The following is a 24,062-nucleotide window of genomic DNA, read 5'->3' as shown; positions in this document are numbered from 1 at the left end:
GCAAATGTCCACCCTCCCTTTGGAGAGTTATTCATTAGTGACACTCTCTAAAATCATGTTATTTTTTATCGCTTGTTCTCCCCACTCTCTTGGGCAATTACCACCGTTCTGGTGGAGAATCTGCACGTCCTTCATACATGTTCAATGAGCTAGAGTTCCGTCTCCGTTCGTAGTCGGGATTGGGCAATGACCATCCTCCAGTGTATGAGGCTTCGGGGTTGGCAGTGACACGGCCCCTTGATGATGATTACTCATGGTCCTTTCCGATGGTTTCGGTGTGGTCTTATCGGAGCTCTGATGTGGTATCTTTCGGAGTTTGCCACCCTCTTGTGCTATTGTTGCCTTGTTTTTTTCTTATGACATAACCTGGGCTGAATCACTCAACTCTCTAGCTATAGAGGTTGTTATTTGTGTTGTGTCATTATTATGTATTCGTTTTTTTGTGTGTTCTTGCTTCGCCAAGATGTATAGCCTCTTGGGTTGTTAAGGTTATTTGTGATGTGTCATTATTATGTATTCAGTTTCCCTTATAAACTGAACCAGAAGAATAGGAATCCCAATGAAAATTAAACTTGAACTAAAACTCACCTTCCATTTGAAATCTTCGGAGAACTATTTACCTGCATTGCTTGGGATATCCAAAGGTACTGATCTGGTTGGGTGATGCTTGCTCTTTTAATCGGAACTGGCTCCTCTACCGTGGTGAAGGCACGGTAGGGTGCTACAGTAACCTGTGCAATGGAAAATACGTAAGGCACAACAGGTTACACTAGAGCAGAGTTTACTATTTGAACCCTGTAGCAAGATGAACTGTTTCCGCACTGTAGCATGTACACTGTTTATGTTCTGTAGCAAGAAATCTGAGCCTTTCATACTAGATCTGAAGGCTGATAGGTGGCCCAAAGGTAGGCTACTGTAGCACCCTACCGTGCCTTCACCACGGTTGCAATTCATGATCTCCTCCGCCCCTGCTTTGTAGTGCCACGCCTGGAGTTCTATGGAGAAAACTATAGCATGTGAGAGAGACCCCTGGTTTTTGGAAGGGCCGATTTAGCTCTGGGGAGCATATGCTCCACTATGAACAGTAAATAAAAGCATGTGCCCCTCGGAGCCAAATTCGGTTTCCCCTGGTCTTCCTACGGTGGCTGCTCCTAAGTCCTATGCATGCCGCCCCTGCTAGTTCTAGTGGCGATTTAGTTGAAGTGAAGTCTGAAGCTATTTGCCTGCTACAATACATCGCAATATAACAGGGTAGTTCCATGGATGAAAATAAAATCATAAGGAAGTTAGACAAAACAAAATAACACGTAGCATTTATCTTGAAAATAAATTATTTACGTTCCACAGTTGGTGTTCTTTGCTTTTGGTGATAAATATTGCAAACTAGACAGAACTGGACCAACGAAAACTTGTCTAAAATAAGTTTCTCAAATGACATAAATATCATAAACCTCGTGGCCTCGAGCGCACACACACGCCACTCACTGCCCAATGTTATCCAGAATGCTATACCTATAGATTTCTTATGAAAATATATAGTACACACCCCTTCCAATCATACTAAACCTCCCCCCTAAATTTTAGTTATTCATAGACTTTTGGGGGGGAGGGGGGCTATGGTCCCCCTAACATATTGCCAGAGGATGGAGAGTCCATGCATGGAAACAGGGGAACAACTACTCTTGGTTTTGTTTCCGTGTACGCCATACTTTCTCACGGTCTCTTCTCTTGCCTTTTGTTTTTGAGCGCGCCTTCACTCGCTTCCCGCAACTCCTATTGATTGTTGATAGTGCTGAAAATCTGGGTTAACTTCTCTATGGCGATCGCATCGAGAACTTTCCGTATGTGGTTTTTTCATTGTGTATATATATTATTTACTTGATCCATGCTTGCACAATGCCTTAATTTAACTTTTCACATCTATGTTTTCAGTTTGAAATGAGGGAACCTGGGATGGGTCAGATAGTCTTGCAATATTTCAGTTGTGGAGAAAGAAGCAAAGGTTCTCAAGGAAAGAGTGAACATGAGTACCGTGTGAAAATTTATGCTAGTTGTTTATTTTCTTGATAGTATAAGAATTTATTGATGCCTGTTAGTAGTCTTAAAGTATATTCTTTACACCCAACAACGGGATTTACATTTCCCATGTCCCTGCTCCCTCTCAATGCCTTAATCTTCTGCATCCTTGCTAGGTTCCGTAACCACTCGTGCTTCAACAGCTCATTGATTAAGAGTTAGTGTGGACGACCAACTGCAAGAGATGGATGACAAGGTCAAGAATTCTCTCTCCACAATGGCTTCAGATGGATCAAGGTCAAGTGCACAAAAGTAGTCCATGAGTTTCGAGATCAAGGTCAAGGCCAACATACCACCTCTGACCTTTTTCTTGGATGCTCTTGTTCAGAATTATGCTGGTTTCATTAGTATACCCCTATTTTTCATAAATATTTTTAAACCTCCATGATGTGTTATCTGGAAAGAATGTGCAACTTTTGATAGTTGCAACATTTTGCAGCAAAACAATAGTACAAATTGAGAGGTTAAGCGGACTCCTGAGTCCTGACACGCAAATACATCTATCAATCACAGTCTACCTAGATGGATCAACGTAGCAGTATAGGATCTACTGGTGCCAAGAATGCATCCGTAAATCCTTGGGAATGCTACTTTGCTTGAGGGTATGGTAGTAAATCCATGGTCATATGCCAATACATTTACCAATGCTATCCATTCATTCAGCGTTCCCGATTGTACCAAGGTGAATAACGACGACATCAATCGAAGAGGATGTTCGTGAAACAACAGCTTCACAGAGATGAGTTTTGTTGTATTCTCACCTTTTCTATGATTAACTGTGCTAGGGCTGGTGGCGCTTCTATACGTACATGTCAATGATTGATGGATCAGCTCGGTGTCAGTGTGCCAATCCATCGATATTTACTTTTCTCTCTTTGAAGATTTCTGAACAACTTAACCTTGGTAGCAGTGAACTGATTTTTCATTGATGAAATTATTGTTATTATCCGTTTCTATTTACCAAACCAAAAACTATGTGGGAGTCGTATTAATCTGTTATGTATATACTGTGAATCAGCTGAGAGTGATGTTGCACTGCAAATCTTCGGTTTCCTTCCTTTTGAAGCTTTCATAAACCTATTAAAGGATCAATTAGAAGGTAGGTAGTACAAATTACAAAATAAGGTAATAATGATGAACTCATATAGTGTTATGTGGTACTATTTCGGTAATGGAGCCTGAAATTATTGTCTCTTCTATGCATAAAAGAATAATGCGCAAGGATATTATTTCTTCGTTCTCACTCGGTGTCCATTATACGGCTGCATCCTATGATATATTCACATTCGCTTTCTTGCATCGTCGCATCTTTGCTTGGTAGCCGTTATTTTGATGTTTGATTTTCCCGTAAATTTGCTTACTTTCACACTTTAGGAGAAACTCAAACACATAATCTACTAACTTAGAATATGGGCTCATGTGACGTATGTTCAACGAGGGTTGAGGCAAGAGAAGGAAGGTGCAAGTGGTGGAAGGAAGATGTGCGGGGTCATCAGTGTTGAGCTTGCACGTGGTTCTCAGAGGGCAATGAGCACCCTGTCGGGCTTAAAGTCATGCCTAGTAAGGGTGAGGTAGCGCCCTAACTTGATGTTGGACAAGGTGGTGGTGTCTGATCCGTGGCGGATTGAGAGGAGAGGGGATGCTAGGTAAGCAAAAGTACAAGTAGAAGGGAGATGACAGAGTCATGAAATCTGATTTTTTTTCATGAAACAGTTAATGGTAAAAAGAAAAGGGAAAACATTCAGCTGAAAAAGAATGTTCCATCGGTCGTGTGCATCGTTGTTCGATCAAGCTTGATCCTGCGCTAGGACGTGCTTTACTGGGATAAGAGATTCATTGGGTACATTCACCACAACACCCTGAACCTTATCTCTTTGCTCGTCCTCTTCCTCCTCAGAGTTCGGCTGCTAGCTCCTTCCAAATCGAACATCGAATCCCCCTTGGTTGCTCCCCCACAGCTTGCAGAGCTTCGACCATTGTTGTTGCAAGTTGTCGCCGTGACCAGTGCTGCTAGGTGTAGTGGTCTATGCTCCTATCTCTCTCCTTCATTAGATCGCACCTACAGAATATCCTCGCAGATGAGGGCTTCTCCCACCTTTGTAGAAGCCGCCATAGATGCACCTCTCTCCTACAAACTAGATGTCCAACTTTGTGGCCCGTGCTCCCCCAAGGAAAATGTGAGGAAGAGAGGTGCTCGCATGGCCGACAACAGATGCTTCAAAGCGAACAAGTAGGTTAATAGCATGACAGATGTTGCATTGGGCTCTGCAACATGGGTTATGTTGCGATGGGGGGACCGAATTGAAGATGATGGGGCTCACAACATCGCGGGTCGGTTTCACAACATTGCTAGTGCTCCAATGAGTTCACAACACGATGCGGTCATGTGGGGACGCAAATCGAAAGACCACATCCTACAGCTAGGGAGGCAGCTGATAATTCTCAATTATCAGTTGGATGACACACATCAATGTCCTAAAAAATAGCTTTTCTTTTGGAAGAATAGTAGTAATATGTAATAAAAGAAAAATCTGAAAAGGAAAAAAACTGGAAACAAGAATTGCTCGGTTGGGAGAACATAGCCCACGTTGGATGTAAGATGTGCGGCCCAGATTAATCTATCTCTCTCCCTTTCTTCGTCCCGGCTCCCAGGTCGCCGCCGCGCTAACCCTAGCGGTGCTGCGATCCAGGCGATTAATGGCGCGGCAGTGAGCTCCTGTGTGTTCGCCGCCGTGATTTTCCTTTGCTCCGGCAATCCCGTTGGGAGAGGATCCTCCCCGTTCTTGCTCCCTTCTCCGGCGCCGCTACTCCTTCCATAGGTACCTCAGTTCGAATCCCTGTTAACAAATTATGGGCGCGTTCCTCAATTCCTGAGAGAAAAACAATCCCGAGGGCGATTTCTGAATGAGGCTAGGACCTTGGTTAATTATCCAGTTTCAATCCCAATCCTACGATCCCCATCCCATTGCAAAAATTCGAAAGTTCATATGAGCGATCCCCATTGTAATGTAATGTTCCTTCAGGCTGATTTTAAACATGAACACTAGTAACCTGTAATGCAAGATAGAGTTACAAAAATGAAAGAGAAGTCCTGTAATGTAAGATACCTGATACAAGTTTGTTGCCAAATTATGTTATCTGTTTTTGTCATAGAACAGAGTTGGGTTAGTGGGATTCACGGTCACGATTGCTTGTTCGAATATCAAACCGATGATAATGATGCTTGCAGAAATCAGTGATAACGATGCTTGCTGAAAAAACTCACAGTCGGCTTTATCTAGTTTGTACTTCTTGTTTGCTGCCACGCAGATGCATCTATCTATCGGATGCACTCAGATGGACCAACAAAGCAGCCAAGAACTTTTGATCGAAAGCAAGGGCGCGGGTTTCAGTAGGGTACAGAAACCGAAGGTGGCAACAATGCAGCTTCAACTTCTACCTTATGTAAGGATCAAAACTCCTTATTTACGTCGGGTGTTACCGACTCTTTTAAAAATCACAATCTTAGCAAGGGAGCGTGAGTGCGTGACTGTTGAACTCGTGCCACAACTTGACTGCTCATGCTCATTACAGGACGTTCTGCGCGACACGCTGTCACGGTTGTCGATCAAAGATGTCGTGAGGATGAGCACACTTTCTCTTGAATGGAGACTGCTAATGATATGCCACCCAGAACTGGTCTTCACCAAAGACACCTTTGGCATCAGTACAGACACGAATACTGACCCAGATCGGGACTTCTATGGCATCATTAAAGACATGAATACTAAACGAGCATCCTGGACTGCTGAACTCATCACCAATGTGGACAGTGTATTGCGCCCACTGTGGTCTACTTCTACTACAACTACGACTACGCTGGGCAAGTTTGCTGTCGAATTTGGCCTTCGCAGAAAGCACAAGCATCACATTGATAGATATGTTAACTTTTCCATTGCGTCAAGGGCCAAGCACATTGCTTTTGATTTCACGTTTGATGTCAATTGTTCTGGCTCCCGATTCGACAAGTACAAGTACATTTTCCCGTTGCAAAATCTCAGCGGTCCAAACGCCTCTTGTGTCAAGTATCTTGATCTGGGCTACGTGTGGTTAAAACTGCGCCCTAGTTTCTGTGGTATCACAAACCTTAGCAAACTCACACTAAATAAGGTGACTATCAGTGGAGTTGATCTACAGTGCCTTTTGCTAAGCTGCGCTGTTCTTGAGAGTATAAACATAGAGCGGTGCTCCTCGTTCTCAAGCCTACACATACGACAGGAGTTGTATCGGTTGCAATACATGCGTGTGCGCCATTGTAAACTGGAAATTATAGAGTTGCATGCTCCAAATCTTACCGAATTTGAGTTCGACGAAGATCTCACACTAATTGTGCTCAGTGATTGCTTGAGGTTGTCGGAGGAAACCTTTGTATCAAACATGAGGACTCAAGAGTTCAATGACTATGATTTCGAAGACTTGGCCTTCACCTTCACCGAGCTTGCTCTTCCTCATGTGCAAAAACTATTTCTACTTTTGAATTTTGATCAGGTTTGCTCTAGAAAGAAGTGCTTTGTTTTATTTCATTTTAAATTTTGTTATCACAAAGTTTAATTATTAATTTTGTGTCCATGCACTGTTTCTCTTCCAGGTGCTACGATTCAGTGAAAACCAAACTAGCTTCATCAATTTGAGGCATCTGAACTTGAACCTTGAGCTAGCGTGGGATCCATATGATGATAGTTTGGCTATGGGATTTCTTAATATTTTGGAATTAGCACCTCTCTTAGATTATGAAACATTTTTAACACATTAATTAGGATAGTTATGTGTGTTGCTTCTGTTTGACCCCCCCCCCCCCCCCCCTCTGAAGAATATGTATAGTGAAACTAATGGATATATGTGTGTGCAGGTTGGTCGTGATAGATGTTGCCCTCCTACTACGAGGATGGTGACGGCTGTGCAAGGGCCTCTGCATCATCACCTGAAGAGTGTTCACATGTCCGGATTTTGTGATGTATTGGGGCTAGCCGAGCTGGCGCTCTACATCCTTGGGAATGCTACTGTACTTCAACGTATGGTGGTAGATCCAGTGGCGTATGCCCACACTCTTCGCACCGATGATATCTATTCAGTCAGCAAGGCTGGTAGTATCGAGGGGGGTCATTACCACGCCGATCAGAATAGGATGTTTGCAGAGCAAATCCTTGGCAGTGAGGAGTTCCGTCATATCGTCACCATTTATCGAAGTACAATGCTGGGGCTGGAGATGCTATTCATATATGCCGACGATTTATGGATATGGGCGTGGTGGAAAAAAGATTGATCGGGAACTTTATGAAGATTTATAATAATACTCACAAGGGAAGCGTTCATGTACAAGCCGAATGATTGGATGCAGTAGTGTGTGCACCAAAATTCAGTGCAGTCTGCAGTTTGGTTGTAATCAGGGTTAACTATGTTTTCTTCTTTTTTGGCTTTGCTATTATGAACATAAGCAGTTGGTAGCAATTTTAAGTGATATATATGTCGTATACTGTCATTAATCAAATCCTGGAATCATTCATCCCATCCCATTCATGGTCTGTGTATGATGCTGTCAAGATTCAGTGTTTTCATTGCTGCTACTAATCTTGCAGCAAGATTCCAGTTATAAGTTCCTTTACAATACTACATTCTACCAACTAATGCAGAAAAAATCAGAGAAGCCACTCCTTCTAACTACACCAATTTGTGATCTCCACCAATTTAGTGGTATTAATGTAGACAAAATCGGAGATTATAGTTAAGTTCTAAATGATCACCCACTAGTTCCACCCTTCTAATTAACTGCACAGGAGATCCACCCCTATAACCACTCCAATGCTCAAACAGAGAAGTGGAGTGAGAGGGGAAGAGGGAGCAAGACAGGAGTTCTGCATAAAGAGTTGATTTTTTTTCCTAGTAGGGGTGAGGCAGCGCCCTAACTTATGTTGGAGAAGGTGGCGGTGTACGATCCGTGGCGGATTGAGAGGAGAGGGGATGCTAGATAAACAGAAGTACAAGGAGAAGGGAGATGACAGAGCCATTTAATTTGATTTTTTTCCATGAAACCATGGTAAAAGGAAACGGGAAACGATTTAAAACAGTCTGCTGAAAAAGAGCGCTGCATCGCTCACGTGCATCACCACCCGATCGAGCTTGATCCTGCGACTAAGACATGCTTTACTAGGATAAGAGATTCGTTGGGCACGTATTCACCAGAACGCCCCCAACCTTATCTCTTCGCTTCTCTTCTTCCCCTTGCAGCTTGCCTGCTCCGTCCAAATCGAACATCGAATCCCACTTAGATGCTCACCCATAGTCCGCAGAGCTATGACCATTACTGTGGCAAGTTGTCGCCGTCACTAGTGTTGCAAGTTGTAGTGGTCTCTGCTCCAATATCTCTCTTTCATTAGATCGCATCTCCAGAATCCTCGCTGATGAGGGCTTCTCCCACATTTGTAGAAGCCGCCATGGATGCGCCTCTCTCCCACAAGCTAGATGCCCAACTTTGTGACTCACGCTCCCCCAAGCGAACGTGAGGAACAGAGGCACTTAAATGGCCGGCGACAGATGTTTCAAAGTGAACGGTTGGGTTCGCAGCATGACGGGTGTTGCGTTGGGCTTTGCAACATGGGTTGTGTTGCGATGGGGGGGGTGGGGGGTCAAACGATGAGGCTCACAACATGGCGGGTGGGTTTCGCAACATGGCTAGTGCTGTAAAGGGTTCGCAACACGCCTAGTGTTGCGATGCGGGGAGGCAAATCAAAGCTAGCTAGGGAGGCAGATTCTGTCTGATGACGCATAGCAGCGTCCTAAAAATAATAATTTTACACTTATGAAAGATGCTAGGTTGAGTTTACTAAACCTTCCCTAAATCCTCTCCTCCACCCCTTTATTTTAACTGGGGTGGGGCCCAGCTGCTAATCCTGATCAATTAATTGCCTCCTCATCAGTTTTTTCATTAAATCCTCGCGTTAGCTTTGGTACGTATAGGTGTAGCATTGCTCTAAGAAAATAGCCTTTCTTTTGGAAGAATAGTAAAAGAAAAATCTGAAACAAAAAAAAAACTGGAAACAAGAATTGCCCAGTTGGGAGAACATAGCCCACGTTGGATGTGAGATGTGCGGCCCAGATTAATCTATCTCTCCCTTTCTTCCTCCCGGCTCCCAGCACCGCTAGGGTTAGCGCAGCGGCGACCTTCGATCCAGGCGATTAATGGCGCGGCGGTGAGCTCCTGCGTGTTCGCCGGCGGGATTTTCCCTTGCTCCGGCGATCCAGTTGGGAGAGGCTCATCCCCATTCGTGCCCTCTTCTCCGGCGCCGCTACACCATACATAGGTACCTCAGTTCCTCGATTGCTCATCTGGTGTGGTTATTTCTGAATGGAGGCTGGGATCTTTGTTAATTATACAGTTATGTTCACATGAGTGATCCTACGATCTCCATTGCAAAATTTTGAAAGTTCACATGAGCGATCCCCATTGTAATGTAATGTTCTTTCAGGCTGATTTTAAACATGAAGTGGTTTATTTATTCTTCCCCCAGCCAAGACTGGTAACCTGTAATGCAAGATAGAGTTACAAAAATGAAAAGAAAAGTCCTGTAATGTAAGATACCTGATACAAGTTTGTTGCCAAATTATGTTCTCTGTTTTTGTCATAGAACATAGTTGGGTTATCGGGATTCACGGTCACGATTGCTTGTTCAAATATCAAACAGATGATAATGATGCTTGCAGAAATCAGTCATAACGATGCTTGCTGAAAAAATTCACAGTTGGCTTTATCTAGTTTGTACTTCTCATGACGACAATTGCTTGCTGAAACCAAAGATAATGATGTTTGCTGAGACGATTCACAGTAAGCTTTACCTGGTTTGTACTTCTTGTTTGCTGCCACGCAGATGGACAAAGAGAGCAGCCAAGAACTTTTGGTCGAAAACAAGATAGCTGGTTTCAGTAGGGTGCAGAAACCGGACGTGGCTGCAATGCAGCTTGAACTTCTACCCTATGTAAGTATCGAAACACCTTGTTTATATTGGCTATTACCAAATCTTATAAAAATCACTATAGTCTTAGGAAGGATCGTGACTGTTGAGCTCGTGCCACAACTACTTGACTGCTCATGCTCATTATTACAGGACGTTCTGCGTGACATACTGTCACGGTTGTCGATCAAGGATGTCGTCAGGATGAGCGTGCTTTCTCGTGAATGGAGACAGCAGCGGATATGCCATCCAGATCTGGTCCTCACCAAAGACACCTTTGGCATAAGTACAGACATGAATACTGACCCAGACCTGGTCCCCAAAGACTACTTTGGCATCATTAAAGACATGAATACTAAACGAGCATCCCGGGCTGCTGAATTCATCGCCAATGTGGACAGTGTATTGCGCCCACTGTGGTCTACTTGTACTACAACTACGACTACGCTGGACAAGTTTGTTGTCGAATTTGGCCTTCGCAGAAAGAACAAGTATCACATTGATAAATGGGTTAGCTTTTCCATTGTGTCAAGGGCAAAGCACATTGCTTTTCATTTCACGTTTGATGTCGATTGCTTTGGCCCTGGATGTGACCAGTACAAGTATGTTTTCCCGCTGTGCAGGCTCAGTGGTCCAAGCGGCTCTTGTGTCACATCTCTTATTCTGGGCTATGTATGGTTAAAGCTGCCCCCCAGTTTTTGCGGCATCATAAACCTTAGGAAACTAACACTAAATACGGTGTCCATTAGTGATGATGATCTCCGGTGCCTGTTGCTAAGTTGTGCCCTTCTAGAGAGTATAAACATAGAGTGGTGCGACTCCTTGTCAAGTTTACTCATAGGACAGGAACTGTGCAGGTTGCAGTACCTGCGTGTGCGCCATTGTGAACTGAAAATGATAGAGTTACATGCTCCAAATCTTACCAAATTTGAGTTTGATGACTATGTGATGCAAACCGTGCTCAGTGATTCTTCAAAGTTGTCAGAGGCAATTTTCGTGTCAAACTTGAGAGTGCTCGATGGTTATGATGATGTTTTGGATTATATGTTTACCGAGCTTCCAACTGCTCTTCCTCATGTGCACACACTACTTCTACTTTTGACTGTTAATCAGGTATGCTCTAGAAACGAGCTCCTTATTACATTCTTCAGTTTCGCCTTCATGATATTTGCATTCAGGTGCTTGCTGACCTGCCATATCGATCCATTCAAAAATTAAATATTTGTTGAGTGGCCATGCATTATTTCTGTTCCAGGTGGAAAGATTCAGTAACACCCGCGATTGCTTCATGACTTTGAGGCATCTGAACATGAACCTTGATATCTTTCTCGGTCCATATGATGATAGCTGGGTTATGGGGTTTGTTAATCTCTTGGAATTAGCACCTCTCTTAGAAGAACTGGAACTGCATGTAAGTGGTCACTCTTAATTACGGTATTTTCCTGTGTGTTCTGCCCACTCCAACAAAGATGTATATTGAAATTAATGGATATACTCGTGCAGATGGATCGTGATAGATTTTGCTTTGAAAATCCGAGGACAGTGTTAGCGGCGCAAGGGCCTCCGCATCGTCATCTCAGGAGTGTCTACATGTCTGGATTTTGTGATGTATTGGGGCTAGCCGAGCTGGCGCTCTACATCCTTAGGAATGCTACTGTGCTTCAACGTATGGTAGTAGATCCTGTGGCAGGGATGATGGATAACGCGTTGACCGAACGTTTCTGTTCGGTCAGAAATGGCGGTAGCAGTGAAGAGATTGTTTTTCCAACCGATGGAACTCAGAAATGCGTAGGCAAGAAGAGGATGTTTGCAAAAAATAACCTTGACAAAGAGGAGTTTTGTCACGTCCTCACCATTTTATGAGTACTATGCTGTAACTGGAGATCCTATCTACAAATGTGGATGAAGAAATCGGCGTGCTGGAAAATAGTTTGGCAGCTTGTTTCCCTTCCCTTTTGAGATTCATTCCTGAACCCTTTAAGAAATGCTCAGAAGACAGGCATGCACAAGCTGATTGATTACAGACAAGTAGTATTAGTATGTCCTCAAGAATACAGTAGTTCTTTTTATATTTTGATCGCGCTTTCGGTTAGGCTGGGTTTTGGAGTTCTGAAATTCGCTTGTATGAACAGAAACCTCAAACCAGGCAATTATTATCCACTGTGTAACGAACTATGGTATGTGGTATACTCCTTTGATAATAAAATCGGGTAATTAACCAAGATCGAGCTATTATGTGGCGGCTATGCAGATCGGGACATGCATACGGCCACATGTACATGCACAAGAGCATTGCACGCATCATGGCTCCTGGATGCAGACTGCGGACGAAGCATCATGACATGGTGAGCCAGCGGCTGGCCACACCAGCGTATGCGCGCGTAGGCAAAACACGGCCACGCCGGGAGCGTGCGTGTCCACGCTGCGCGGGACGTCTGGTGCCGGCCAGCAGATGCTGCTGCATGCGTGAAGCTGGGCGCGCGATGGGGCGCCGTTGTACAGCAACCAATCTGGATGTTGAAGTAGAGGCGCATGAGAGTCGACGGCGGCGACGGGCGACGCAAACCGATCTTAGATCGGAAAAGCAAAAAAGAAACGCTGATCAAAACTACCGACGAGAGAGAAAAACCCGGATCAAGAGATCGGGAAAAAGATTCTAGGGCAGCTGGTCAACTCGACCGGCGGACGAACCCTAGGTACGGGCGGCACAGCCCCCAGCAGCGATCATGGAGATCGACCGCCCCGGGGGCAGCGTGGAGCGGAAGCGACGGCGGTGGCTAGGGCTTGGATCGGTTAGGCTGATACCATGTTAGAAGGGAGAGAGAGAGATTTGGTGGAATTGTTGTTTTATTACTTGAGCCTCGTGTGCATACAAGACAAGCCGGAACATATCCTAGTCTATCTCAGATATCCTAACTAAACATAATACTCAACACACACGAACCACCTGCACCATAAATCACACAAAGTAGGAAAGGCACTTGTCGAATAATAGTTCACCATACCAGTAAACTGATCTGATCAGAGACCAAAGCAGCAAAAACACAGGTCCGCAAGCACATGTGAAAATAGCTAGGTGATTAACCATACCATCTAGACCATATGTGCCTAGCAATTAGCAGAAGAACGCTAGTAGACAAGCGCATGCCAAATAGCAAAATAGTAGGGCGATTAATTGTTGGAACACAAGCATGCTAGAATAACAAAATCATACAAAGTTACATGTCAAAACTTATCCATGTTCCACCTAGATCGAATCTCCATTTGTCAGGGTTATTTTTTGGCAGATAACTCGATAGGGTATCAGCTAGCTAGGGGAGTAGATCAGAGGGAAAACATGAGAGACCAGATTACCCAAGTTCAGGCCGTTACGGTGGATGTAAAATCCTACTCCTGCTCGTGTTGTACTTATGAATAGGGGTTTATGGCTCCATATTTTACGAATATTTAGAGCTCATCTATTGCATATTATGTCCGTATATCATGTCCCATTGAGCCTATTACATGTCCATATGCATGATTTCCAGTTTTTGCACTTTTCACCGTGAGCATTGCACAATCTTTATTCTTTGTTACTTTCTGTTAGTTTTCATTGTCTTTGTGTGTTTGGTAGGTTATGAGGACTTTCCATGCACTTAGCACGATGAAATGAGTTCAAATGGATGACATTCTGCTCCAAGACTCCATTTCAGAGAGTGAAAAAGTCATTTTTGCAAAGCTTTTTCGCGTCGTTGCCTGGGAGCATAGTGCTTGACTATTACTTTCCTGTTCACATAGTAATTTTTTTTTGTTGCTATAAATCCAACAATTATAAAAAATATGATCATCCTGTCCTTTGAGATGTCAACTTAGGAACAACAAAAATCTGCAATGGAGGAGAGGAGCTAGAAAGAGAAACTGTTTTGAGCTACTGATGAAGCAACACTAAATGGATGGTTACAATTGGTAAAGAAAAGTGTGTCCCTTATATGTGTCATAACCATTACCATGCATAGATTGTTGAGTCGAAGAGCACCAGAGATATCAATGTAAGTGTAATATCGACCCGTACTGGTGAGCTATAATTCCAGTGATAAATTGAATGCCACATTGGTGTTCTTACAATTTGTACTTCTTGAGGGTGTCGATGATGTTCTACATCGTACCTTAGGTATGGAGAATAAGGATGATCTACTTATTTTGATTTACATGAAGTTGCAACTTATTCATACTTTTTTCTGCTTAAATGTTTTCTACGATAACCCACTAGTGATCAATCAACAAGATCAGATAACACTCACCTTGGGAGACGTAAATTTTTTTGCAGGATCCGCAGAAGGATGAAGAAAAAGGTTGCACAAGAAGAGCAAACAACCCCCCATAGATGAATGGCTGCAAGAATTGCTAAAAGAGAACGAATTAAATATTTGTCAAACTATCTTGCAGAAAAATGATGGGGATCTTTATGGAAATTCTACCATCTAGATCTATTTGCCTTTTATCTTTATTCCAAGAAAGATTTAAGTTAAGCCAAACATACATTTTTAGAAGTACCGTTCGGATAACACACAGGAATTATAGGTCCAAAATTCGAACTAGAAAGCATGAGTTGTTACGGAAAGTCAATTTGTCTCCGGGAGCACATGCTCCTGGGCCCAATTTTTTTCAAATGTCAACAAAATTGAGACAATTTTTTTTATGATCTTTGTCACATATGCTACCTGCAAATTTTGAGGCAAAAAGATTAAGCATTTTGGCCTATGAAAAAAAACTGAAGACCAAATGTCACCCCAATTTTGTTCTTTTGACCAACGAAACCAGCTACTCCGTTCCACATGAAAATTGTCAAGCATGCTTGCGATAGCAACCTGATCATCTATATAAACCTTCAGAATTTTTTGAAAACATTTTTTGCAGGGAGCTGTTCACCCGGGAGCGAAAACGCCGCCCCCGAGCTTTGACATTATGTTTTGGTTTCCTCTAAAATATCTACGTAAAATATATCGTTCAATAAAATTAAAAAGACATCTATCTATGTTTCAACTTCCAAATGGCATCTAAGAAAAATTATATATCTGTATAGCATCGGTAAAGCACAATGGAAGGGAAAAGTATTCCTCAAGTTCGGCTGCTCTGTTTTGTGCCTCCTCGGTGTAGTATCAGTAAAGCACAATGGAAGGAAAGAGTACTCCTCAAGTTCCAGTCAACCATGTCGTCATACTTTTGAGAGAGAATGGTCATAGCCCATGAGGACCTGGAGTATAAGAGTTCTGAAAATATGAAACAACATAAGATAATTAAAGTAAAAAAGTAAACTAACAACTTTTCACAAAAAAAGTAAACTAACACTTTGAATTGATAGAGCATGCACTCCAAACAGGGAAAATCTTAGTAGTTGACCGTGCATATCGGTCACCGATCGAAGCTTCCTAGGTAGTCAACCAAATCTGAAGCTCATAATATGCTTTATGTATTTGTTTGCTTAATACTCAGTCTTGCACTTGTTCCATAAATAGATGCAATATGCATCATCCTTTACTTTTTTTAATAGAATTGAGTACTTTGTTTCCTTTCACCTTTTGATTGATGGCTCTTGTTGACACCCGGCCCATGGAGCGCAACTAGAATAACACGGAGTTGTCATATATTCCGCTTGTCTGTCATATGCATTGCGGAAAAGGGCCTGATTACTGCAATGATACGTGAAGCACCAGTTGCATCCTCGGTGGGATAACCTAATTACCAAGAAGGTTCCCTGCTAACTACTACCTCTGTACACTAATATAAGATATTTTTGTAGTTTACTTCTATAACAGTAAAAATGTCTTATATTAGTGTACAGAGGGAGTAATTAACTGAAATCAAATGTGCCACCGTACATGCAAAGCAGTTTAATTTGGACTAGTATAAGGATCGGTCGAGTCAGCTAATTGTCTGCTTTCAGCCCTATCACTTTCTTTAGTTTTCCTCCTAGCTAAACAATTAACTAGTTTGGTTGGGTCATGCATTGCAGCTGTCTCATTCCAAGTTAACGAAAAAGCAAATGCCAGATGCCCAAATGAGAAGACGAGACGAGATTTCTTGCTGTTGTTGCATGCACAGCCAGCAAGCTAGATAGTTAAATTGGATGCCTAATCTAAATAAAACAAACACATTGTCTGCTTGTCTTGCATCTAATCCAGTCGCTTTCTCTAATTTGATCATTTCAACCCCCTTTAGTTTTTCTCCTATTTTGATCGATGTGTGGATAGCTAGTTTGGTTAGTTCCCTGAAAAATGTCGTGCACTTTATTTTATTCTTCTCCACAAAATAAAGAAAAGGCAACGACGCACACAAGAGAGTAGAAGACGGAAGATGCTTGGATGGCTTGTTGCAAATGCCGCGTCATTCGTGTTTCACATGTGCGCCTGACAAGTCTACATCACATCATTCAGATCAGAGCAGGTGGTACTAGCTAGCATTTCAATTTTCAAAAACCATGGCGCTTATAGCAAAATAAGAGAAGTAGAAAATCACATGTCAACAATAGATTTTTTTTTGAAAAAAACACATGCACAACAAAGAACAATCTAGCTGGACACTAAATACTCCTTTGCGGAGTACTCTTGTATCAATTACCATGGCTGATTAATTGTTGGATCGCTAGCAAAAGCGAGCGAGTAGGGAATGCATGTGGCATGTAGTAGGAAAACAAGGTATGAATTGCGTATTGAAACTTACCCCATACATGCCACCACTCACAACTCATAGGCTCAATCTCTATAGACCGGGCCTATGAAAAGAAGATTATATCTCATGTGTTCATACCTGCAAATTTAGGCAGGAATCCAATTAGTCAGACATATTCTCAATAAGTAAAATATGGGCAAAAATGACTAGCTCACCAGGTAGTATCACAATGGCAGACATTATACATATGGTCAATAAGGCTACAAGTACACTTCATGCCACCATCATGCATTACAAGCCTTGCCGGTGTTGCTGACCAAGTGCCACTATGGAGGTTGTAGTACGTAATATGTTTACCATCGTGGTACATGCCCACAACTGTGTCGCCAACAACAGTAGGCATTGCCTTGAAGCTAACACTCAAGCTCCATCCAAACCTAACCAAAAGAGCATTGCCTTGGATGCTAGTCAGTGGGACAACACTTCCTTGGATAAGATCAGCTACCTTATAAACTAGCATGCGCGAGGAAATCGTGTAATTGGTGTATCCAACTAGTAGGATCTCCGAGTCACATTCTACTAAATGCAGAGGTGGGTAGATGGTGCCTGCCGGACATGTAGCAATCAGTTTTGGTGGTTGTGGACGTAACCCCGATCCATACTGAGTTGGGTCTATCCTGAGAATTTGTAGCTCGCTGTCGCCTGTGGAACACTGTAAAATGTATATGCTTCCCCGGGATGACATTGGCCTTCCTTGTAGTAGGAAGTTCCAGCTCGCCAAGACACTCCATTGCTCATTCTTATTGGTGGTAGCACATACTACGCATGAAAAGTCTAAAATTGCGATCATGATATTGGGGATACCATGGGCACTCACGCTCAACGATGCCATCTTGTCAACGTGCCAAGCATATGTCCCATGTGGATTTAGATGTGCTCTCAAGCATCTTTTTAGAGACGCGACCGACGGCAGCTCCGCAACATCGCCGGTGAAAGGGTGGAGGAGAAGCAGAGTATTCCCATGGCCGTGTCGCCCCTGCTGCAGTAGGAGAAGCCCTTCCACCGGGCAGAGAACAAGGTGGTCCACGAGTAGAGGAAGTTGGTGTCGCACGAAGACTCCGGTAGAGAGGTTGAAGAAGCGTTTCTTTCCCGCAGCTGCAGGGTGGAGGCCGTGGCCCTCGGGCAGCATCATCCACCGGCGGGGATGAAACCGCGGATCAGTGATGCCATGGCCGCGCGGGGAGACCGTGGCGGAACGCCAGTCAGAGCAGACAGCGCGGAACCGGACGTAGTCGAGGAGGTCTCCGGCCAACACCCGCCAGCCTACAAGGCGGGCCAAATCTACAGGGAGAGAGGCCCACGGGGACAAGTCTTGGAGGCCACCGGCAGCGGAGGAGACGTTGGCCGGAGGGCGCTCGCAGTTCGCCGGCGACGACATCGTGGTACCGATCGCAAAATCAATCTGGATAAACGACGGCTGCGTGGTACCGATCGATGGATTAAACCGATCACAACAACGCCATCAAGAAACTACCGGACCAGGCCGGGGCTATCTTTGCCTTCGGCCCAGCTGATTCAGAAAAGTAAGCCTGCTTGCGAACAATATTATTTTCCGTAAAACAAATGTTCGAACCACGTATAGAAAGCAGCTTTGCTAAAAAAAACGTATAGAAAGCAGCTTTGAACGATGTTTTTCTTGGATAGTTTTTTTTTCATTTTCTTGGATAGTTTTTTTTGTTTGTGTCCTCTTTGATGGTTGAAATCTGCTCGAAGCAAGAAAAGATGCAGATGTATTTATTTTGAGTGGGAGATGCAGAGCTATATAGCAGCAGCTTGCATGCATGTCATCAGCTTCTATCCTGATTTTTTTTCTATACTTTTATATCTATACTTCTATACTTCTATACTACTATTAAACAAGCGAACATTATCTTTCCTAAGCGCACCCCGTCTAATGTACACAGAACAACACGGAACAATTAAAGCCCCACGATCAGACCCACTCTTTGATTTGAACCGTCAAGATAACAACCAACTCTCACCAAAAACACGTCTAGCGATTTAAGGAGGCAGACGAAAACTCTGCCATCGTGCATGCGAATCGTGCTAATCGTGCTAAGAGAGGAAACGAGAGAAAAATCAGCATGCAATAACTGTCCCGTGATTTAGGGGATAATAGCCATCCAGCAACAGCCTCGCAATCTTGATCTCCTCTAAGCCACAAGCCACAGCCTCGATCTTCTCCAACAGACGCCCAAATCTGCTCCGCCTCGGGAAGGGCAGGAAGGCCGCGGCGCGGTGGTTGAGCGCGGTAGGCAGGAACGTGGTGGGAGAGACGATGGGCTGGGGTAATGCAGGGGAGGAGGTCGGCCCCAGAAAGAGCAGGAAGGCCGCGGCGCGGCGCAGGAGCCGAGCGGGGCACTAGCGAGGGGGAGGAGGTCGGCCCCAGGAAGAACAGGAAGGCCGCGGCGCGGCGCGGGAGCCGAGCGGGGCACTAGCGAGGTCATACTGGATGAGGCGCTAGACCCGGACGGTGGCGGCTGCGTCGCCCTGCTCGATGCAAGCGAGCGGACGATGATTTGGGTTACTTTGGTATCGATTTGGAGTCGGGGTGAAGATGCAGTGTCAGCCGCTACCACTGCTCCTCGCGGCTCTTCTTTGCAGGCTCGCTGAAGGACATCCGGACGTGCATGCGCGATATCATGGCAGTGGTTGGGTCGTTCGTCGCATGGGCATGGCCTTGCATATCTACCACACTGTCGTTAACATATCTCTTGGCCGCCACATTTGGCACACACGCATGTGACACATCTGGAGTTCTGAACCTGGGGCGCACGTGATAGTGAAACACCCGCTGGATCTTAGTCTCATCTTATCTGGGTGATTGTAGTGTGCGCATATGAACCAAGTCACACGTACCAGGCTTGCTGGCGCGCCGCCCTCGGGTGGGCATGGAGTGCCGTTGCGGATGAACGGGAACGTGGGATACGCTCTGCGCCGGTAGAGGGGCCGTCATAGTAGATGGATCAGCTAGATTTGTCCAGCTCAGTGAAAATAAACAAGTCATTGGGCGAGCAAATTCGTTAGTTAATGTATTAGGTGTGGGGTTCTAGGACCTGTACAGTGTGTTTGAACACTACTGCTGAGCGACAACATATGGTCACTAGATCAGATCACCTGACAACATGACGAGATCAGGTTGTCACTTACCGATTGCCCCGTCAGTTCTATTTCCGAGCCAAGTACTAGCAGAGAATTAGCAGTATGATAGCTAGCATTACTTTTGCATTTTCGTAATTTTATTATTAACTGGGTAGGTTGGATCTTCACATTCACGTTGTGTATTGGAGTTATATTGTTGCTTTCTTCGTCATTACAGAATTAAATGTTCGTCGGCGTTATGGATGTTGCTAAATCATCATAATGCAACTGGTTTTTGCAGAAAATTGCTGCTTGGAACGGGAGTTACTTTAAGTCCGACTATTCTCATTGCAACATTAACCAGTATATATTCAGATTCGCTGGGATTCTCGTATCAAAGGAGATGATAAAACGGATAGGCACCTTTGGTACAATAGTCATCACTGAACAAGCACATTCATCCAACCGGACTTCTTCAGATTTTCAATAAAAGGTGAGGGTTACTTCAGGAAGGTAACAAATTAGGTAAACCAATTAATTTTTGTATCCATAAATTGCTATGTATATAGCTTGAGTGAACTGGAAACATGAATCCCCCCCCCCCCCCCCCCTTTCACTATTTTTTAGTGCATATCATCGGGATCTCATAGAGTTTTATTGAATATACATCGACCTCTTGGTTTCAGATTTGTTAGTAAGGGACTGCAGATTCTATTTGTTTCCTGTGCGAACAATGAACAAGTGAACTCGGGTGGCCATTATTTATTTTGTTTGTAAAACAAGTAGCAAATGATAGATTTATCAGTCATAAACCATGGTGAAAGGTATTATGAATTACAATTTACATCTGTCAGTAATCTCTCTTGCCATCTATTTCACATATTCGTACTCACTTTATACTTCGGCACAGATGAATTGTCAATGTCCAAAACACATATAGTTCATTTGTCAGGACATTTTGTACGGCTTATTTGCAAGTTACATATCTCCTGTCTACGTGATTCCTTTAGTTCAAAATAGTGTTGAAATTTAATTTGTTGTGAAGTACTCAGTGCTCAGTTCACCTATTTGGCTATTTGCTACACCTAGCTGTATAACCTGGAAGCCCTTAGTTGAGTTGTGTTCCCGGAACTTCTTTTCAGTATATAGCCTATCGACCCTCACAAAAATTCTTACTTTTATGGTGATTATGACAGTGCAATTTGCCACACATACACGTTTCTTTCATAGCTCATCATTTATGCTATTATATGCTTGTGTAAATAATAGTTGCTGGTATTTCACCTCACAAAAATATTTCTTCAACAGAGTTTCCTCTTCCTCGGGTGATGATGGCGAAACCAGCTTGTAGAGAAATTGTCCTATTCTTGCACATAGAATAGTATCTGGAAATTGTGTCTATGTTTTATTGCAAGGATCCGATGTATTCATCCCAATGTAACTTGCTTATTGAGCAGTGCATAGTTCCTGGTGGTAGAAGCTAGGCATAGTTGGGACTTACAGAAAACAAAAGTATATCTGAAAGATCAAAATGTAAATTAGGCCTTGCTTATTTAGCAAAATGTGGATGCTCTAAGAGGCAAAATGTTCACAATGTTATATGACTTTTTTGTTGTTGATTTTATTTGATTGATTGCGTCCTAACTAGAATGTATGAAAAAAAAATCCTACCATTATACGTGCGTTGCACGTGCACATTTACTAGTTGTTTAAAAAAATAAAAGAAATTAAATGTCTTGTATTTTTGTCTTCTTGGTGGCAATTTCTCAACAATATGATATTAATACAATCTAAGACCAAATTTGACAACAAACTTATCCAATGTAGTGGTAGTTGTCGTACATGTAGAGAACACTGGGCGCAATACATTGTCCACCTTGGCCATGAATTCAGCAATCATGGATGCCCGGTTAGTATTCCGCAGAAATGAGAAGCAGCTCAGTGTGCTCAGATAGAGGACAAAATGCATGTAATTCCGTGGCAACGCACGGACACTCAACTTGTACTAATAACAAATATAATTTCAACCAAACTATTTATCATGGTTGAAGGTCGAGTGTATGTTGGATCATGAACGAAAGTACTAAAATGAACCAAGGATAGACAAGTGCGTATATATATTAGAAGAACCAAGGTATTACAGTTCAAACTGAACTTGCTCCATGCATATCGCCACCCATGCTACTCCTAGACTAGACATGCCCTGCATTAGTGTTGGCAATGAAATGATTATTGTTCCACCTGGCCGGACTGATTATTCCACCACCTGTGTTCCTGCATGCATATATAGAAGGGGAATCATTAACACGCCAACTAAGTTGCCTGAACTAAGCAAGTTATGGCGGGTGCAACAAGCAGCTCACCACTTAGAAACACAGCGACATATATTGCACATATGGTCAATGAGGCTACAAGTACAGCACTCCATGCTACAACCATGTTCTGCACATCCCCCAACTCTCCATGACCAGGTATCGCTGCTGATATGGTATTCAGCAACGGGATGATTTGCAAGCACAATGGTATCACCCATGGTGGTAGGCACCGCTGAGAAACTAAAACTCAGGTTCCTTTCAGTATCCATCAATAGAGCATTTCCTCCGATGCTTTTTACTGGGACAAACTTCCCTTGGGCAAGATCCACTAATCTGTAAATGAGCATATGTGTAGCTTCTCTATTGCCCAACACCAGGATCTCGGAGTCGCATTCTACCAGCTCGGGCGTGGGGAACTTATTCGCCGGACATGTGGCAACCAACTTGGGTGACAACCAGGAAGACGAAGCTAAATCCGATGTCGTTGAATGCTCTTGCCAAGGTGGGTCGAACCGCAGAATATTTAGTTCCCAGCTAGATCTTTGCTCCCGCAACATGTAAAGTTTTCCTTTGAAAGATAATGGGCTCGCATGTGGATGTGGGTAGAAGGCTAAGGCAGATAAACTCCACTGCTTGTGCCTTGTGCTAGCAAAGAGTATGAACGGTGTATTATGGAACGCGATCATGACCCCGAGGACTCCATCCGGACTTGTGCTCACAGCCGCGAACGCAGTGATCGATAACAAGCGTGGTCGCAAGATTTCTGGGAGAGTTATGTCTACTGGGATAGTTAAGTTTTCCGGGAGTTCCACAACGTCACCCGTGAAAGGGTGGAGGAGGCATACACTGTTGTGGTATTGCCAGCCTCGCACGATGATGAGCAGGCCGTCGATTGGGCAGAGGACGAAGTGGTCTCTGAGAAGCGGAAGTCGAGGGCGGACGAAAGCTCCACTGGACAGGTTGAAGAAACGTTTTTTGCTGCCTTCCCGGGGATGGAGCCTGTGCCCTTCGGGCAGCATCATCCAGCGGCGCGGGTGGAACCGCGGATCGACTATTCCACGCCCGCGCGGGCAGACTGTGTTGGACCGCCAGTACCGGCAGACGGCACGGAAGCGGACGTAGTCGAGCAGGTCCTGAGCCAGCACCCGCCATCCGACGAGGCACACCAGATCCCCGTGCAGGGTTGTCCACGGCGAGACGTCGCTGGAGCTGGCGGCGGCGGTAATGGCCGATGGGCGCTTGCGAACCGAGGACGAAGACATCGATCGATCTCGATCCTGGTAGATCGATAGATTGGTAGTTTTCTATTTTACCCTAACCTACACCAACGCTCGTACGACTCAGGAATCAAATACTCGTCGTGTTAAAAAAGAACGGTCAAAGATCAACAAATTAACCTGCCTGGACCTGGCCCGTTTGTTTTTTAACCTAAGGCCTTCGGGATGGCTGAGTTGGGCTTTTGTTCTAATGTCTAAAGATACGCTTACGAGTTTGTCTCAAAAAAAAAAGATACGCTTACGAGTATGCTCAAAAGATACGCACCTACGCATGATCCCAGGCAGATACGCACCTACGCATGCAGAAGTGAAAATTGCAGACAGGTTGGTAGAACTTTTTCACAGGGAGGAAATATTGTGGAGACAAAGGGCAAGACTAGAATGGCTTGCCCATGGGGATAAGAACACATATTTCTTCCGCCTTCGGGCAAAGCCGACGTCGGCCGAAAAACCAAATAAAAGCACTGCAATTGCCAGATGGGACAGTTACAGAGAACACAAAGGAACTGGAGGAGTTGACAAACAGCTTTTATTCTAATCTGTACACATCCGAAGGAGTACAGAACATGGAGGAGGTTATCAACACAGTCCCCCGTTGTGTAACACAGAGATGAACGACA

General features: G+C 44.0%; 4 protein-coding genes across 4 annotated transcripts; 2 read left to right on the top strand and 2 right to left on the bottom strand.

The window, feature by feature from the left end:
- Positions 1–5,412: 5,412 nt before the first annotated feature.
- Positions 5,413–7,456, top strand: LOC123039721 (uncharacterized). Its single transcript, XM_044462760.1, has 4 exons — positions 5,413–5,520; positions 5,650–6,159; positions 6,704–6,842; positions 6,942–7,456. The coding sequence occupies exons 1-4, from the start codon at positions 5,413–5,415 to the stop codon at positions 7,376–7,378; spliced, it is 1,194 nt and encodes a 397-aa protein (XP_044318695.1). The 3' UTR covers positions 7,379–7,456.
- Positions 7,457–9,977: 2,521 nt separating this feature from the next.
- Positions 9,978–11,924, top strand: LOC123039720 (uncharacterized). Its single transcript, XM_044462759.1, has 4 exons — positions 9,978–10,085; positions 10,215–10,733; positions 11,317–11,472; positions 11,565–11,924. Exons 1-4 carry the CDS (start codon positions 9,978–9,980, stop codon positions 11,922–11,924), a joined length of 1,143 nt encoding a protein of 380 aa, XP_044318694.1.
- A 3,023-nt stretch (positions 11,925–14,947) lies between these two features.
- LOC123042886 (uncharacterized) lies at positions 14,948–18,185 on the bottom strand. The gene is made up of 3 exons (XM_044465253.1): positions 16,925–18,185; positions 16,761–16,847; positions 14,948–15,310 (listed from the first exon to the last, which is right to left on the bottom strand). Exons 1-2 carry the CDS (start codon positions 18,145–18,147, stop codon positions 16,793–16,795), a joined length of 1,278 nt encoding a protein of 425 aa, XP_044321188.1. The 5' UTR covers positions 18,148–18,185; the 3' UTR covers positions 14,948–15,310; positions 16,761–16,792.
- A 3,736-nt stretch (positions 18,186–21,921) lies between these two features.
- Positions 21,922–23,479, bottom strand: LOC123042885 (uncharacterized). Its single transcript, XM_044465252.1, has 2 exons — positions 22,214–23,479; positions 21,922–22,124 (listed from the first exon to the last, which is right to left on the bottom strand). Exons 1-2 carry the CDS (start codon positions 23,425–23,427, stop codon positions 22,043–22,045), a joined length of 1,296 nt encoding a protein of 431 aa, XP_044321187.1. The 5' UTR covers positions 23,428–23,479; the 3' UTR covers positions 21,922–22,042.
- Between the last annotated feature and the right edge of the window lie 583 nt (positions 23,480–24,062).

This window comes from Triticum aestivum, chromosome 2B, assembly GCF_018294505.1.
Source record: "Triticum aestivum cultivar Chinese Spring chromosome 2B, IWGSC CS RefSeq v2.1, whole genome shotgun sequence".
Lineage (NCBI taxonomy): Eukaryota > Viridiplantae > Streptophyta > Magnoliopsida > Poales > Poaceae > Triticum > Triticum aestivum.
The sequence above is the reverse complement of the archived record's forward strand: the minus strand, read 5'-3'. Positions and strand labels throughout refer to the sequence as shown.